The following is a 17,083-nucleotide window of genomic DNA, read 5'->3' on the forward strand; positions in this document are numbered from 1 at the left end:
AGGCAAAATAGAGAGGAATGTCTGCGGAACCTCTCTCTGCTACGCAGAATTTACCTTTACATCTATGGACAAGAATTATTTTACATTGCTATCAGTTATCTACAGCTTTTAGTTATAAAATAGTTCTATAGAATCCTATAGGTGGGAAGGGTAAATTCTCTTCTAGAGTCTAGACTCCAGACAATGCATAGTTTTCCACTGAAGTACAAATTTTCCCCTATATGTCTATATGCTACTGTTCTTTTAAATTTCAAAAATTTTTAATGTTTATTTATTTTTGAGATAGGAGAGAGAGAGAGAGGCAGAGAGAGAGAGAGAGAGAGTGAGCAAGCACAAGAGGCTGAGGGGCAGATAGAGAAGGAGACACAGAATCTGAAGCAAGGCTCCAGGCTCTGAGCTGTCAGCACAGAGCCCGATGTGGGGCTTGAATTCACAAAGATGAAATCATGACTTCAGCTGAAGTCAGACTTTCAACCAACTTAGCCACCCAGACGCCCCATATCCTACGCCCCATATCTGACCCCTGAGTATTTGTCCGCCCATGTCCTATGTGCAATTTTTAACATATACCAGATTGATAACAATGTACCATCTTCAGAGAAGTGAAATATCGGTCTTCTTCAAAACTAATGTTTTCCTTTAATAACAAAAAAGCCACTGCGCACAATTTGCCAGAAATCTGAAAATTAGTGAGATAATATCTGTAAAAGTTTGACTAGTAGTTTTATCTAAAACTAATATGATGTTTTAATTAATAAGCTTATAATTAGCTGGATAATTAGAAAGTTACTGGGTGACACAAAACAGAATTTCAAGTATTTTATTTATTGTAAATGTTATATTTGTATATGTATATATACACAAATCAAATTTTTTTGAAAAACTAATGAAATTCAGTTAATAAACCTATTATTAAACTTTATTATGAAAGATTATGAAAAATTTTTAAGTGTTCAAAATTTTACCATTCATATCATTTTTTCCAAAGTAAAAATTCATTTTTGTACATAGCTGGAATAATAACTACTACACACCACACTTGCTTTTTTGCATTTATCTAAAGGAAACCTTTTCTAACTTCCTCTCTCCAGCCTGATTTCTTTGAAAACATTAGTATCAACGGAGACATGATCCAGCACACCTTAGTAAATGTAAACATTCTAAATTATATTAATAGCAAGCTTTGAAGTTTCAGATTTTAAACTTAAAGTGCTCATAAAATTCTCAAGTGGTTTTATGATATCTCGATTTGATTGAAGATATTATAAGAGCTCCTGCTTTATTACAGCCATGTATCAACAGCATATCTGATTAGTTCTATTAAATACTCCGTACCTTAAAGTTTCATTTATTTAAAATAATGCTATTGTAAAAGAATGCCATGCTTTAACATGATTCATAATAGAAATTCTATTATTAAATTAATTTTTCTAATATTCATTATCCATAGATAGATCCATAGACTCTATTATTCTTAGAATCCATAGAATCATTTATCCATAGAATTATCATAAAAATGGAAGACAATTAACTGTGTGTGAATACACACATTCACACTTTTAGTTTGCTTTGTACTTCCAAAATAAGATTATGATCTCTTAATTGTGGGTTTTGCCCATTCTTCTGAAGACAGAATGTTCCTTTGTGTAGTGAATGTGATAGACAAGATTCTAGCATATGACGATTATTACTCCATGCAAGATGAAAAATATTAGATATTATTGACAGCTAATTAGTTTTCACAGGTATTAGATTATCACGTGTTCAACCAGAAACTACACTAATGACAACTAAGGTCAAAATTCAGAATTACACTTAAGTGCTTAATGACAAAACTTAAACCAATAGAGTTAATTTAAGAATCATTACAATAACATGTTTAAAATAACATAATCCATGTTCGGAGCATTAACGTCACAGAACGACTGAATAAGACTTATTCAGTGATGGAGGTGGAAATGTTATTCTAAGTTCCCTGGCTTTCCTGTGTTTTGTATATTTCTCAATTCCCACTACTCGATTTCTGTTTTTCTATGTTAGTATAGTTTGTTTTGTGGTATTTTGTTGTCATTCATAGTTGCAGCAGGAAGAAAGGCTTTTCAAGAAAATATCAGGAAAAAAAAGGATTATCTTAGTTCCCTGAAGATATCTGCAAAAGTAAAAGTAAAAAAAAAAATCAAGTGAGGGAACTATATAAAGGAGGTGCGGGTGCAGGACGAGCAGGAACTAAATTTCCCTGAGATGATACTTTCGGTTGTGGTGGAGGTGGCCTGTAAGGGGAAAAAAGACAGTTAATCATGTGTTTCAACTACATGAAATAATACTACTTCATTACAAGCCCAACGTAACATCATCTGTAACACTGCTGACAATTCTTAAGAGTACATTATAGTCCGAGATCATTGTTCATCTGAGATGCAACGGCTAAAGGATACAATCAGAGTCTAAAATGGAGTAACTACCACAAAGTAATGCTATGCTATAATCAAAAACATTGTATGAAGGTTCTAGGTTATATATTTTTAAAAATAATAGCACATGAAATAGAAAAGACAAATTGTAGAAGACACGTGAGGTCACTAGCTCCCTGTTTACATAAATAGAGCTCAAATTACAACTCCCTCAAAACATAACATCCACTCTGAGAATTAAACCTGCTATGACTTCTATACCTGTCCTTAACCTCTCTATCCTTCCTTTACCCTCTTCCTCTAATTCTAGCCTTCCTCTACTCCAATAACACACTAGAACATTACCTGATGGATATCTGTCTCACAATTTATATACTCCTCTCTTGATGTGCAGCTGGATTTCAATGCACTCTTATTACATAATAAAGATCATACATAAGGACACTCCCCAGTGTTGCAATTCAGTAATCTGAAGGACTTTTGGGGGTGGGAGGAATAAGATGCATTTTATATACTGCAAAATACCATAATAAATGTTCCTCCTTGCTGATTTTAAGCCCATTTTTTGAGAACTGAAAGATTTCAGTTCTTGTGTTTATCAGGTCTACAATTTCCATATAATTCTTTTATTAAAGTTTGTATTTCCTTGCTGAAACTTGATTATCCATTCTGTGACGTAATTATGACAGTTTTTTTAAAGTCTATGTCTGGTAGTGCCACTCACTGGATTACCCTCTGTTTCTATGGTCTATGGCTTCTCTTGTTTTAGTCACATTGTCTTTTCTTGTAGCTCTCCTTTTTTGACGAAGGGTCAAACATAAAAAAATTATAGAAATAAAGCTGAGGATCTAGTTTACCCTTACTGCTGGGTCCCAACCCAAAACCTGGAATGTCTGCCAAGGTACTCTGGCAGGGCTCCAGTTTTAGTCCCCTCAGCCCCGTGAATTTGTTGAAAGCTCTCCTCAGCTTCCTAGCCACTCCATTCTCATTTTCAGAATAGGTAAAAATGTCCAGGACAGTAAAGTGATCCCCAAGAGCTGAAATTATCTCCAAACTGCTTTCCTCTCCTGGGACCCATACTTCCTCCTCATTTCCTTGCTTGTTCTCTCATGCCTTCAAACACATAGTTTCTTACACATTGTCAAGCTTTTCTAGCTGTGTCTAATAGGAAGGCTGGTTAGCCACTGCCGGGTACTTTAAAGGCCCTTGCTTCTGAAACTTACATACACCAAAGGCTGCAGCACCATTTGCTTGTCCTGTTCAGGCTTCTTAAAAATTTCATTTTGACACTGCACTAATATGACAAAACTTATATAAAAAGTTCATAAAAGCTTTTCTAAAAATTGGATTCGCTCTAAACTATTGATATTAAATACCTTGTGCAAAATTAAATACAAGGGAAAATATTAGACATTAATCCTGGGTTTTTATTCTGCTTAAGTAATCTAAGTAAATTCACTTCAGACCTTGATGGGAACTGCTGAGGCTGCTTGGCTGCATAAGTTGGTACTGGAAATCTGTTTGCATACATAGGCTAAAAAGGAAAAAACAGTTATTACCACAATGCACTCATAAATCCATTTTCTATACAGTATATTTGCCATGTGAAAGTAATCAATATATTTCAAATTAATGAATAGATTGGGGCACCTAGGTGGCTCAGTCAGGTAAGCATCCAACTCTTGATTTTGGCTCAGCCATGATCTCATGGTTTGTGAGCTAGAGCCCCACACTGGGCTCTGTGCTGACAGCATGGAGTCCACTTAGATTCTCTCTCTCCCTCTCTCTTTGATACTCCCATGCACACTCTCACTCTCCCTAAAAATGAATTTGAAATAAACAAATGAATTTAATGTCTACATGACTTATGATGCTGATATTTAAAATATCTTGATTATTCAACATTATTTTGCCACTGAATGTGGAATACTTAATTCTTTTAAGGTATTTTTTTAATTCGCTAATACTGAACTATTGTAATCTTGCTTGTAATCAAATACATTAGTTAAAAAGTAACATATTTCCTATTTCAATATATTTAAATAAAAATTTCCAAAAATGTATTACCAAATATATAGTACCTAACTGGTATGGTAAATACTCCTAATTTACAACCCTTAATTTTGGAATCCATGATATCCTTCCTTGACAAGATAGTTGAAATGAAGTTTTACAATAGAGTGAAAGTATAAAACAAATAAGAAAGTAAACAGGTAAGTAAAAGTAAAAGAAATTAGGGGACATGAGCCATGGAGGAGACGCAGACCCCAACTGCAGCAAGCCGCACCTGGAGAAGCTGACCCTGGGGATCATCCGCATTCTAGGGCTACCTCAAAAAACCAGCCAAAGTACACATCCTGGTGAGTCTCAAATACCACTACGAGTAGGGAAATAAAATAATCAAAGTCTCAACAAGAGAGACCAAGAGACCAATCAAAGAACAGTTCCTGAACAGACAGGCCCTGGACAGTCAAAGAGCTTTCTTTAATACAGCAGTACTCGCAGGTCCAGAGTGCACAAGCTTTCAAAACTAACAGGAGACAGAAAGCTAGCCAAAATGACAAACGGAAACTCTCCTCTAAAGAAATTCCAGAAAGAAATGACAGCCAAAGAACTGCTCAAAACAGATAGAAGCAACACAACTGAACAAGAATTTAGAATGATAGTCATAAAACTAATCGCTGGGCTTGAAAAAGGCAAGGAGGACATCAGAGAAACTATTGCTACAAAGACTATGTAGCTTACAAACAGTTGTGATAAATTTAAAAATGCTGTTAATAAGATGCATAATAAAATGGAGGCGTCCAATGCATGGACTGAAGAGGCAGAGAGGAGAATAGGTGAATTAGAAGACACAAGTATAGAAAACGAGGAAGCCCAAAAAAAGAGAGATAAACTGATCTAGGAACACGAAAGGAGAGTGAGAGACAAAGAGATACAATCAAACAGAACAATATCCGTATCATAGGAATTCCAGAAGAGAAAGAGAGAGGGAAAGGCGCTGAAAGAGTCTTTGAACAAATTATAGCTAAGACTATCCCCAGTCTGGGGAAGGAAACAGACACTGAAATCCAAGAGGCACAGAGAACTCCCCTCAGACATAACTTGAATCGATCTTCTGCCCGACATATCATAGTGAAACTGGCAAAATATAAGGACAAAGAGAAAATTCTGAAAGCAGCTAGGGATAAAAGGGCCCTAACATACAAAGGCAAACCTATCAGAGTGGTGACAGACCTATCTATTGAAACCTAGAAGGCCAGAAAGGAATGGCAGGAAATCCTGCCACATGTTCAATGTGATGAACAGAAAACACATGCGGCCAAGAATCTTCTATCCAGCAAGCCTTCATTCAGAATGGAAGGAGAGATAAAAGTCTTTCCAAATAAACAAAAATTGAAAGAATTTGTCACCACTAAACCAACCTTAGAAGAAATCCAGAGGGGGACTCTATAAGGGAAATGCTGCAAGGAGCACAAGGTACCAGAACACCACCACCACAAGCATGAATCCTAAGAAGAACACAATGACTCTACACCCATATTTTTCCATAATAACACTACATGTAAATGGACTAAATGCTCCAATCAAAAGGCATAGGGGAGCAGAATGGATAAAAAAACAAAATCCATCTATTTGCTGTCTACAAGAAACTCATTTTAGACCTGAGGACACCTTCAGGTTGAAAGTAAGAGGTTGGAGAAATATATATCATGCTACTGGAAGTCAAAAGAAAGCTGGAGTAGCTATACTTATATCAGACAAACAGGACTTTAAAGTAAAGGCAGTAACAAGGGATGAAGAAGGGCATTATATACTAATTACAGGGTCTATCCATCAGGAAGAGCTAACAATTATAAACATCTATGCACCGGATAGGGGAGCACTCAATACTAAAACAATCACAACCAGAAACAATCTTATGGATAAGAATGTGCCAATAGCAGGGGACCTTAATACTCCACTTACAGCAATCAATAGATCAACTAGACAAAAAATCACTAAAGAAACAATGGACTTGAATGACCCACTGGACCAGATAGATTTGACAGATGTATTTAGAACTCTACATCCTGAGGCTATGGAATTCATTTTCTTCTGAAGTGCGCATGGCACATTCTCCAAGGTAGATCACATACTGAGACATAAAGCAGCCCTCAATAAATATAAAAGAATTGAGATCATACCATGCACACTTTCAGATCACAATGCTATGAAACGTGAAATCAACCACAGTAAGAAGTCCAGAAAACCTCCAAAAACATAAAGGTTAAAGAACACCCTACTAAAGAACGAATGGGTCAATCAGGCAATTGGAGAAGAAATTTAAAAATATATGGAAACAAATGAAAATGAAAACACAACAATTCAAACTCTATGGGATGCGACAAAGGCAGTCCTAACAGGAAAGTACATTGCACTCTATGTCTCTTTCAAGAAATTAGAAAAAGAGCAAGTACAAACTCTAACAGCACACCTAAAGGAACTAGAAGGAGAGCAACAAGAGTACCCCAGACCCAGTGGGAGAAGAGAAATAATAAAAATCAGGGCAGAAATAAACAATATAGAAACCAAGGAAACAGTTGAACAGATCAATGAAACCAAGAGTTGGTTTTTTGAAAAAATAAACAAAATTGACAAACCTCTAGCCAGGCTTCTCAAAAGGAAAAGACAGAGCACCCATATAGACAAAATCATGAATGAAAATGGACTTATACAACCAACCCCTCAGAAATACAAGCAATTATCAGGGAATACTATGAAAAATTATATGCCAACAAACTGAACAACTTAGAAGAAATGGACAAATTCCTTTTAAACACATACTCACTACCAAAATTCACATGGGAAGACACAGAAAATCTGAAAAGACCCATAACAAGAGAAGAAATTGAATCAGTTATCAAAAATCTCCCAACAAATAAGAGCCCTGGGCCAGATGGCTTCCCTGGGGAAATCTACCAGACATTTAAAACAGAATTAATACACATTCTTCTCAAGCTATTCCAAAAATAGAAATTGAAGGAAAACTTCCAGACTCGTTCTACGAAGCCAGCATCACTTTCATTCCCAAGCCAGACAGAGACCCAGCAAAAAAGGAGAACTACAAGCCAATATCCTTGATGAACACGGATGCAAAAATCCTCAACAAGATACTTGCAAATCAAATCCAACAGCACATAAAAAGAATTATCCACCATGATCAAGTGGGATCCATTCCTGGGTTACAGGGGTGGTTCAATATTCGCAAATCAATCAATGTGATACATCACATTAACAAAAGAAAAGGTAAAACCCATATGATCCTGTTGACAGATGCAGAAAAAGCATTTGACAAAATACATCATCCCTTCTTAATAAAGACCCTCGAGAAAGTCAGGATAGAAGGAACCTACTTAAACATCATCAAAGCCATCTATGAGAAGCCTTCAACTAACATCATCCTCAATGGGGAAAAACTGAGAGCTTTCCCCCTGAGATCAGGAACACGACAGGAATGGCCACTCTCACCACTGTTGTTGAACAGAGTGCTGGAAGTCCTAGCATCAGCCATCAGACAACAAAAGGAAATAAAGGGCATCAGAATTGGCAAAGAAGAAGTCAAACTTTCACTTTTCACAGACGACATGATACTCTACATAGAAAACCCAACAGACTCCACCAGAAGCCTACTAGAACTGATCCATGAATTCAGCAAAGTTTCAGGGTACAAAATCAACGTACAGAAATCGGTTGCATTTTTATACACCACTGGTGAAGCAACAGAAAGAGAAATCAAGAAACTGATCCCATTCACAATTGCACAAAAAACCGTAAATAGCTAGGAATAAGCCTAACCAAAAATATAAGAGATCTGTATGATGAAAACTATAGAAAACTTATGAAAGAAACTGAATAAGACACAAAGAAATGGAAAAACATTCCATGCTCATTCCAGCCCCTCTGGAAAACAGTGTGGAGGTTCCTCAAAAAATTAACGATAGAACTCCTCTATGACCCAGCAATAGCACTGTTAGGGATTTTTACCCAAGGGATACAGGAGTGCTGATGCATAGGGGCACGTGTACCCCAATGTTCACAGCAGCACTCTCAACAATAGCCAAATCATGGAATAAGCCTAAGTGTCCTTCAACGGACAAATGGATCAAGAAGACGTGGTTTACCTATACAATTGAATACTACATGGCAATGAGAAAGAATGAAATCTGGCCATGTGTAGCAACATGGATGGACCTTGAGGGTGTTATGCTGAGTGAAATAAGTCAGGCAGAGGTGGACAGATACCATATGATTAGGTGGATTAGGAGGAACTTAATGGAGAACCACTGGGGAAAAGAAGGGGAAAAACAGTTGGGGAGAGGGAGGGAGGCAAACCATGAGAGGCTCTTGAATGCTGAGAACAAACTGAGGGCTGATAGGGATGGAAGAGAGGGAAAGGGGGGTGATGGGCATAGAGGAGGGCACTTGTTTGGATGAGCACTAGATGTTACATGGAAACCAACTTGACAATAAACTATTTAAGAAAAAAAAGTAAAAGAAAGTAAAAGTAAGAATATTTTTCATATATCACATTACATTAGTAAAATTTAGGGAAGATCAGATGGAATTATGAATCGCCGATGATATGATCCTAACCAAGTTGTTTTCTATTATCTGTTATTATTTCCTAAAGCTCTATGAGTGGCAAAATACACACAGTGTTGGAGAAGACCTTGAACATTCTCTGGGTCCTGCTGTGGAATACATGGTCTATTTTGACCACATAAAATAATATGCCTATATTGTGAAAATGGAGAAGGGATGCAAGAAAACGTTTCCATCCCTTTCCACTACCCCATAGAAGTGTCACTTTAAAGACAGTTAAACTCCACTTCTTGGAATTTATTTGACATATACTTTACATGTATGCACAGATCCATATAGAAAGATGCTTGATGCTGCATTTTTTTTATGGTAACAAGATTAGAAACAATCAGTTTTTAAATTTGTGATGAATCCATAAGATGGAATAGTATAGGGATACAGTTATTAGAAAACAATGGGATACAGGCTTATTACTCACCAACAGTAGTCTAAAATATTCTAAGTAGAGAACACCTAAAATGCTAGTTAAAATATTAATGGGTATTTTCTAACGCTTGAATGAGTTTCTAGGGAGTAACAAATATTTTAAAGACGAAAAACAGTGAAAGTATGAAAGAGTCCAGAGTATGTAGCAGCATTGGTCCTATGAATATCTTCCATCCTTGGTGGACTACATTATATGTTTTGAAGTAATACATAGATCTAGAACACAAATCCTGGAGCCTGAGTTGGATGGAATGCTGAATATAAGACCTAGTCCCCCAAAAGGCAATGTTCTCACTGGATTAACTCAATGAAGAAACACCTGTCCCAAAGAACAGTGGGAAAACTGCCTAAATACACCCTTATGATGGTAGAAGGGGAATAAGAGAAAATCATATCTGTGGGTGATTTCTAACTATACACCCATCCTCATAGGGATTTGGGGGCCAGAGTTCATAACACTTGTGTGACCCAAAAAACACCAACAAAAATTTTAATTGAGAGGCACTGAAATTGACCATGCCCCCAGGCATGTGCCCAAGGAAAATATACACACTCTCTGTAGGAACTCTATAATTCAGGACTGAAATAATTCTCTCATGTAAAACTCCAAAGAATACGTGCACTATGTGCTAACTAACTTGGATGTAAATTTTTTAAAAATTATTTATATAAAAATAAATTCCAAAGAATATGAGTTTACAATCAGTATCACAAAGCACACTAAGAAGCCAGTGTAACCATCAGTAGAAATAACAAACCCAGACTGCACACATTAAAATGATCAGATAAAGCACAAAAAGTAGGTATTTTCATATATTTAAAGAGATGAATGCTTTCCAAAATACAATGAAGCTACAAGAAACTATCACAAATAACTGGCATATTTGAATCTAATTTACGTAGCAATGTGTCTAAAGACAAGCAGAAGACAAAAGACATGGGGTAAGGGGAAACTAAATTACCCTAAAATACAAAACAAAACAAAACAAAGCAGAAGAGGATTTCTGGTATGGGAAGAAAACAGAAAATAAAACAGGAAAACCTGAGATCATAAACTAATATTGTAGAAAAATTACATTAATAATTGCAATCAACACAATGTCTCCAGTTAAAAGACAAATATTTTGGCGATGCCTGGGTGGGTTACTTGGTTAAGAAGGCAGACTTCAGCTCAGGTCATGATCTCTCAATTCGTGGGTTCCAGCCCCGCACTGGGCTCTGCTCTGTGCTGACAGCTCAGAGCCTAGAGCCTGCTTCAGGTCCTACATTACCCTCTCTCTCTGCTCCTCTCCTGCTCACTATCTCTCTCTCAAAACTAAATAAACATTGAAAAATTTTTAACACAAATATATTTTTTTTAATTTTTAAAGTAAGATATTGTGTTTACAAGAGACAATATTAGGACAAAGAAAAAATTACATGTAAAAGACATAAAGTAAATACTAAACAAAAATAAAAGGCTGATATTCCTGTATTCATATTTTTAAAATGTATTTGAGATGATTAATGGTTTTTCCCAGACTCATATGTAAGAACTCTAACTACCAACAGCTGAAAACCTTTAAAAATAGGTATCAGGAACTGCTTTAAGGACTTCTCACCATCAACATGAAAGATGTCACTGGAAGAATATGGAGAAGTATTTAAATATGTCAAGGGGGGCACCTGGGTCGCTCAGTCATTAAGCGTCCGACTTCAGCTCAGGTCATGATCTCATGGTTCATGGGTTTGAGCCCCACATCGGACTCTGTGCTGACAGCTCAGAGCCTGGAACCGGTTTCAGATTCTGTATCCTCCTCTCTCTCTGCCCTTTCCCAGCTCTCTGTCTCTCTCTCTCTCAAAAATAAACATTAAACAAAAATTTTTAATATGCCAAGGACACTGAAAGCTTTCCCACCAAGATCAGGAATACAAGGATGCTTGCTTTTACCACTGTGATGTGACATAGTACTGGAAGACCTAGCCAAAACAACTAGATAAGAAAAGGAAATAAAAGATATCCAAGTCAGAAAGAAGTAAAACCACCTGCATTCACAGGTAACATGATCCTATATAAACAGAAAATACCAAAGGGTCCACAAGAAAGCTACTAGAGCTAATAAATTAATTCAGCAGAGATACGGGATGTAACATGAACATGCAAAATCAGCAATGAAAAATCTAAAAAGGAAATTAAGAAAGAAGTTCCATTTATAATAGCATCCAAAAGAATAAACCACCTAGTAATAAACTTAACCAAGAAGGTTGAAGACTTGTATACTGAAAATTACGAAACATTGCTGAAAGAAGTTAAAGTAGACCTAAATAAATGGAAAGACAACTGGTGTTCATGGGTTCAAAGACTCAACACTGACAAGATATGTCAATACAGGGGTGCCTGGGTGGCTCAGTAGGTTAAGCGTCAGACTTTGCTCAGGTCACGATCTTGTGGTCCATGAGTTTGAGCCCCGCATCAGGCTCTGTGCTGACAGCTCAGAGCCTGGAGCCTGTGCCAGATTCTGTGTCGCCCTCTCTCTCTGCCCCTCCCCTGCTCATGCGCTGTCTCTGTCTCAAAAATAAATAAACACTAAGAAAAAAAGGATACATCAATATAACCCAAAGTGATCTACAGATTCAACCCAACCCCTATCAAAATTCCAACAGCCTTTTCTGCAGAAACTGAAAAGTAGATTCTCAAATCATATGGAATCTAAGGGGCCTTATATAACAAGAAATCTTGAAAGAGAAGAAAAAAGTTGCTGGACTCACAATTTGCAATTGCAAAACTCATTACAACTCCACAATAATTAAATCATGTAGAACTGCCATAAGGATGGAAATACAGTCCAAATAGAACTGAGAATATAGAAAGAAACCTATACATCTATGGCCAAATGATTTTCCACAAGGTACTAAGTCCACTCAATGAATTGTCTCGTGCTGAGACAATTAGGTCTATTCCAGTAGTTGGGCACTAGGTCTTTGGCCACATGGCCTAGGGAAGTCAGGCACTGAAAATAGAAAGAGAGCAGAAATAGGAAAATACAGTGACAGAACAGATCCTATGTCATTTCCCAATCTTGATTTCAGGACAAGGCATTCCTAATATCTACGTATCTTCTCCTGACTTCTCTGAGCCAGGGACCCTACCCAGAGACCACACTCTTAGATCCTTAAGAAATCATTAATGCATATTTCTGTATCCATGGAACAATAATTTTTTTTCATTTTTAGCAATGTGATACCATAATAATAATTTTGTTTGTTCGTCTGAAACTTACAGCTTCTCTGGGAGGAGTCACTGAAGGAACAGGTCGAGGAGCACTTGCTGGCTGTCTAGAAGCTTTCGCTTGATTTTTGCTGTCTGATCTGAAAGAGACAATCACTTTTCAGGCAAGGTAAGATTAGAACATTTCAACATAATATGTAGAATGACATTGTATTTTCTCAAATATAGAATAATGATGTCTGTAGTGGTGGTAATGATGATTATGATGATAGCTAAACCTTTTATGGCATTTTTAACTGCTTTCACTTGTTTTCAATCCTTACAGTACTACAAAGTTTTATTAACCCCATTTTACAGTTAAATAAACTAAAATTCTACAAAACTATAAAACTCGGCCAACTTGGCCAGTGTTTCCAAACTTTTCTCCTCAAGTGATCCTAAAATCCAAAATCAAATGCAGGAGCACCTGGGTGGCTCAGTCAGTTAAGCTTCTGACTTCAGCTCAGGTCATGATCTCACGGTTCGTCGGTTCGAGCCCCACGTCGGGCTCTGTGTGGACAGCTAAGCTCAGAGCCTGGAGCCTGTTTCAGATTCTGTATCTCCCTCTCTCTCTAACCCTCCCCTGCTCACATTATCTCTCTCTAACTCTCTCAAAAAATAAATAAAACATTAAAAAATTTTTTAAAAAAGCAAGTTCGTAGTCTTGGGCTGAATACACAAAATGTTAAGTAGTCACTCTAAAAATGAGGAAATCCAAAAGGAGCAAACAAGCTGGTTGTAAAGATACCAACTAAATTTTAGACATGCTGAGGTAAGAGCAAGTCAGTTCACGAGAGATATATAGGAGAAAGCTATAGTTATGGAATTAAAATTTCAGAGATACAGATTGGAGAATTATCCATGGATTGGTCAGTTTGACTGTTGATAGGAAGTAGGAGAAAGAATAGAAAGACAAATCTGTTTTAGAATATGTTAAAAATTAAAACTCACATCAAGGTACTGTATAAAAATATTATATAAGAAATCATTATCATAATAAGTTATTTTTATTATAATAAAAACTTATTTTTAAATAATTACATTGTGTCAGCAATTTATTACGGATTTTGTTAATAATTTCCCATTTAATCCTCACATCAACCCTAAGAGACAGGTAATATTATCCCTATTTCAGAGGAAATAAACCAAAGTTCAGAGAGTTTTATTTATTATTCCAGTTCATAATTCTAGCATATGACAAGCTTAAATTTGAATTTTGATCTGATGACAAGGCCATCCTAATATGTTATATTCTAAAGCCAACATGTTAGAAGTCATGATTGAGAGATAGTTGTGTAAGGATCCAACACATAGACCAGAAATGTCCGGTATCTAAATTATGACAGCCCTTCCTTTTATCAAAACTAATTTCTTAAAAACTTATAATTCACAAAATAGGGGTGCCTGAGTGGCTCAGTCAGTTAAGCATTTAACTTTGGCTCGGGTCATGATCTCACCATTTGTGAGTTCAAGCCCCACATCCAGCTCTGTGCTGACAGCTCAGAGCCTGGAGCCTCCTTCGGATTCTATGTCTTCCTCTCTTTCTGCTCCTCTGCCACTCATTCTCTGTTTCTCTCTCAAAAATAAATAAACATTTAAAAAAATGTATAATTCATAAAATATATTTTCAATATTTAACTATTTAAGTATTCTTCCTTTATGAGAACTGATACTTGAAATATACATGGAAAAAAATTTTTTGACATTTACATTTTTTATCTTTAGCCCATATTTTAATCTCTAATTAAGAAGCCCAAATCAGAAGCTGTAGCCCAAAATTATACTTACTTGACTACCAGATATCAATGTTAAGCAAAATGAAGCTTAACAGCCAATTTCAAAAGCATACAGGCTGGTCATTATAATTCTTTCCCTCACCATTATAAGAGGTGGCTGAGTCACCACTCTTTTAACTTCTGTTAATTATGTCAACAGAATAGATATAACTCTTAGAACTCAATTTTTTTTAATTTTTTTTCATTTGTTTTGAGAGAGACAGAGAGACAGCATGAGAAGGGGAGGGTCAGAGAAAGAGGGAGACACAGAATCCGAAGACAGGCTCCAGGTTATGAGCTGTCAGCACAGAGGCTGAAGCGGGGCTTGAACCCACAAACCATGAGATCATGACCTGAGCCGAAGTCGGATGCTCAACTGACTGAGCCACCCAGGCGCCCCTTAGAACTCAATTTTTAAGCCAACCTCTATGAAATGACTGTCATCATTAATAATTACTTTAAATTCCTTATTATGAATTTCAAAGAAAAAAATTTACTCATATGTTTGTGATCTCTTCTTTCTGAAGTAGCTTTTCCACAGTTGATCTCTCTTGATGAAGACAAAGGCACCAAATACAATAAGGGGAACAATTACAAAGAAGAATACCAGAAGTCCATCTCTCAATGCAGTACTCTTTTCTAGAGAAAAGAATTTTATATTAATGATCATTAAAGTAGAAGTTAACACATATTAACTGAAACATCCTAGGTGATTATAAATGTTTTACATTAATTTTCACTTTGTTCAAAAGTCAAATGGAAAGAAATTGAATACATTGAGAAGTCCTGCTTATACCTCTTCCCTATCTGCTTCATCTTTGCCTTTCCATTAGATAACCACTTTCATTAGTTTTTTTGCAGTATTCCTTCATGCAAATATAAGCAAAAATAAAGTATGCTTTTACTGCCAACCCTTTCTTACGCAAAAGGTACCATATCATAAGCACTATGGAGCACATAATTTTTTTCGCTTATATGTATATCTTCCCAAACCATACATAGAGAACCACCTCATTTTCTATACAGCTATACAAAACTTCATTACATGGATGTCCTATAGTTTATTTAACCAGTACTCTGATACTTTTATTATTCCTGTCTTTTGCTATTCTAAAAAAATGCTATAATAAATAAGCTTGTACATATATCATATCATATTGGTACAGGCATATGTACAGAATAATTTTGCAGAAGTAGAATTGCTGTATCAGAGAGTAAGGCATTCACCATTTTTTAAGGCCTTGTTAAACTGTTCACCACAGTGGTGATTATAATTAAGTGTGTCGGCCAGCAATATATAAGAATTCATCACTGTACCACCCATAGAGTCAAACTTTGGCATTTTTGCCAGCTGGACAGGTGAAAACTTATATCTTAAATAATTTTAATTTGCACTTTTTTTATAGTATGAGGAAAGCAAGTGTTCACATGTAAGGAAATACTGCATTGCTTTTTCTATTCAGTCTATTTTTCTACTGGACTATTGGCTTTTTCCCCTCAGTTTCTAAAGGCTCTTTATATATTAGGAAACTAGCTTTGTCTGTGATATGAGTTGGAAATATTTTCCCTATTTTATCATTTGTCTTAGGGTAAAATGCTTTTCTCTATGCGTCCACTTATTATTTTTAGCTGGTTGATTTTATTAATCTTATTTTTTATGGCTTCTAGGTTTTAGGTCATAAATTTTAAAAATTCATTATTCACATTAATTTGATATATTCCATATTCTTTAGGAAAAGAAAAAATATAGTACACTTAAACAGCAGTGGTAAACTGTAAAGTTACCCACATAATATTAAGTTTGTAAAAGTACCAAAAATTTCTGTGAAAGCTTGTATGAAATTACATGAAATGGAATTCAACCCAATTAAAAATAAGAATATGAAAAATTAAAGTGAGTTTGATGTCTCCTATATATATATAAAACACCTAGGTCAAGTTATAACACACCCAATCAATGGAATGATACAGAGCCATTAAAGCCCATAGTTCCAACTTCTACTTTCTAGCCAAGATGGAAAAACAGGGACCAGATTTATCCTGTGAGCTAAAACAACCAGAAAACCAGGCAAAACACATTAAGAAACAGTTTTCAAGACACTGGGCGTTAGATAACAAAGAAAAGTGATCCCAGAGAGACAGAAAACAAATAAGGTGAGCTTTATACTTGTCCCACTTTGCTGCCCGGGGAAAGTTAACAGATCATAATGACAGGTGAAGGAACCCAAGCAAAGCTCAGTGGTCTCCTTGAATTGAAGAGATGGAGCTGGTTGTCTGAGAAGGCCAAGGCAGCTAGAGTTCATGGAGCAAAGTACTGGAAGGGAAAGCTACACAGACAGAACTTGAAAGATCTGCAGAGAGCTCCTCTCAAATATTTAGTTGAGTGCTGATCAGTATATGCATGTAAAGAAAATACCTGAAGCCAGAGAAAGAATCCTCTAAAAGGATTAGTGGGAACAAACCACACAGGTCAACAGGATGAGAAAGAGTGCCTCTTCCTACCATTCACAATAGAAAATGTCATCATAAATGTGGTCCTGAGCAGAATAAACAGAAGGTCTTTTGCCTCAGTAATGTGA

General features: G+C 36.2%; 1 protein-coding gene across 1 annotated transcript in view; it reads right to left on the reverse strand.

Annotated features, from left to right (window-relative positions):
* Positions 1-912: 912 nt before the first annotated feature.
* Positions 913-17,083, reverse strand: part of ADAM9 (ADAM metallopeptidase domain 9) — a 141,470-nt gene continuing 125,299 nt past the window's right edge. Inside the window, 4 exon segments of the mRNA XM_039242586.1 lie at positions 913-2,270; positions 3,878-3,945; positions 12,743-12,830; positions 15,002-15,143. Of these exon segments, the coding sequence (XP_039098517.1) occupies positions 2,177-2,270; positions 3,878-3,945; positions 12,743-12,830; positions 15,002-15,143 (392 nt within the window). The 3' untranslated portion in view covers positions 913-2,176.

This window comes from Hyaena hyaena, unplaced genomic scaffold, assembly GCF_003009895.1.
Source record: "Hyaena hyaena isolate Hyena2069 unplaced genomic scaffold, ASM300989v1 scaffold_215, whole genome shotgun sequence".
NCBI classification, from domain to species: Eukaryota; Metazoa; Chordata; class Mammalia; order Carnivora; family Hyaenidae; genus Hyaena; species Hyaena hyaena.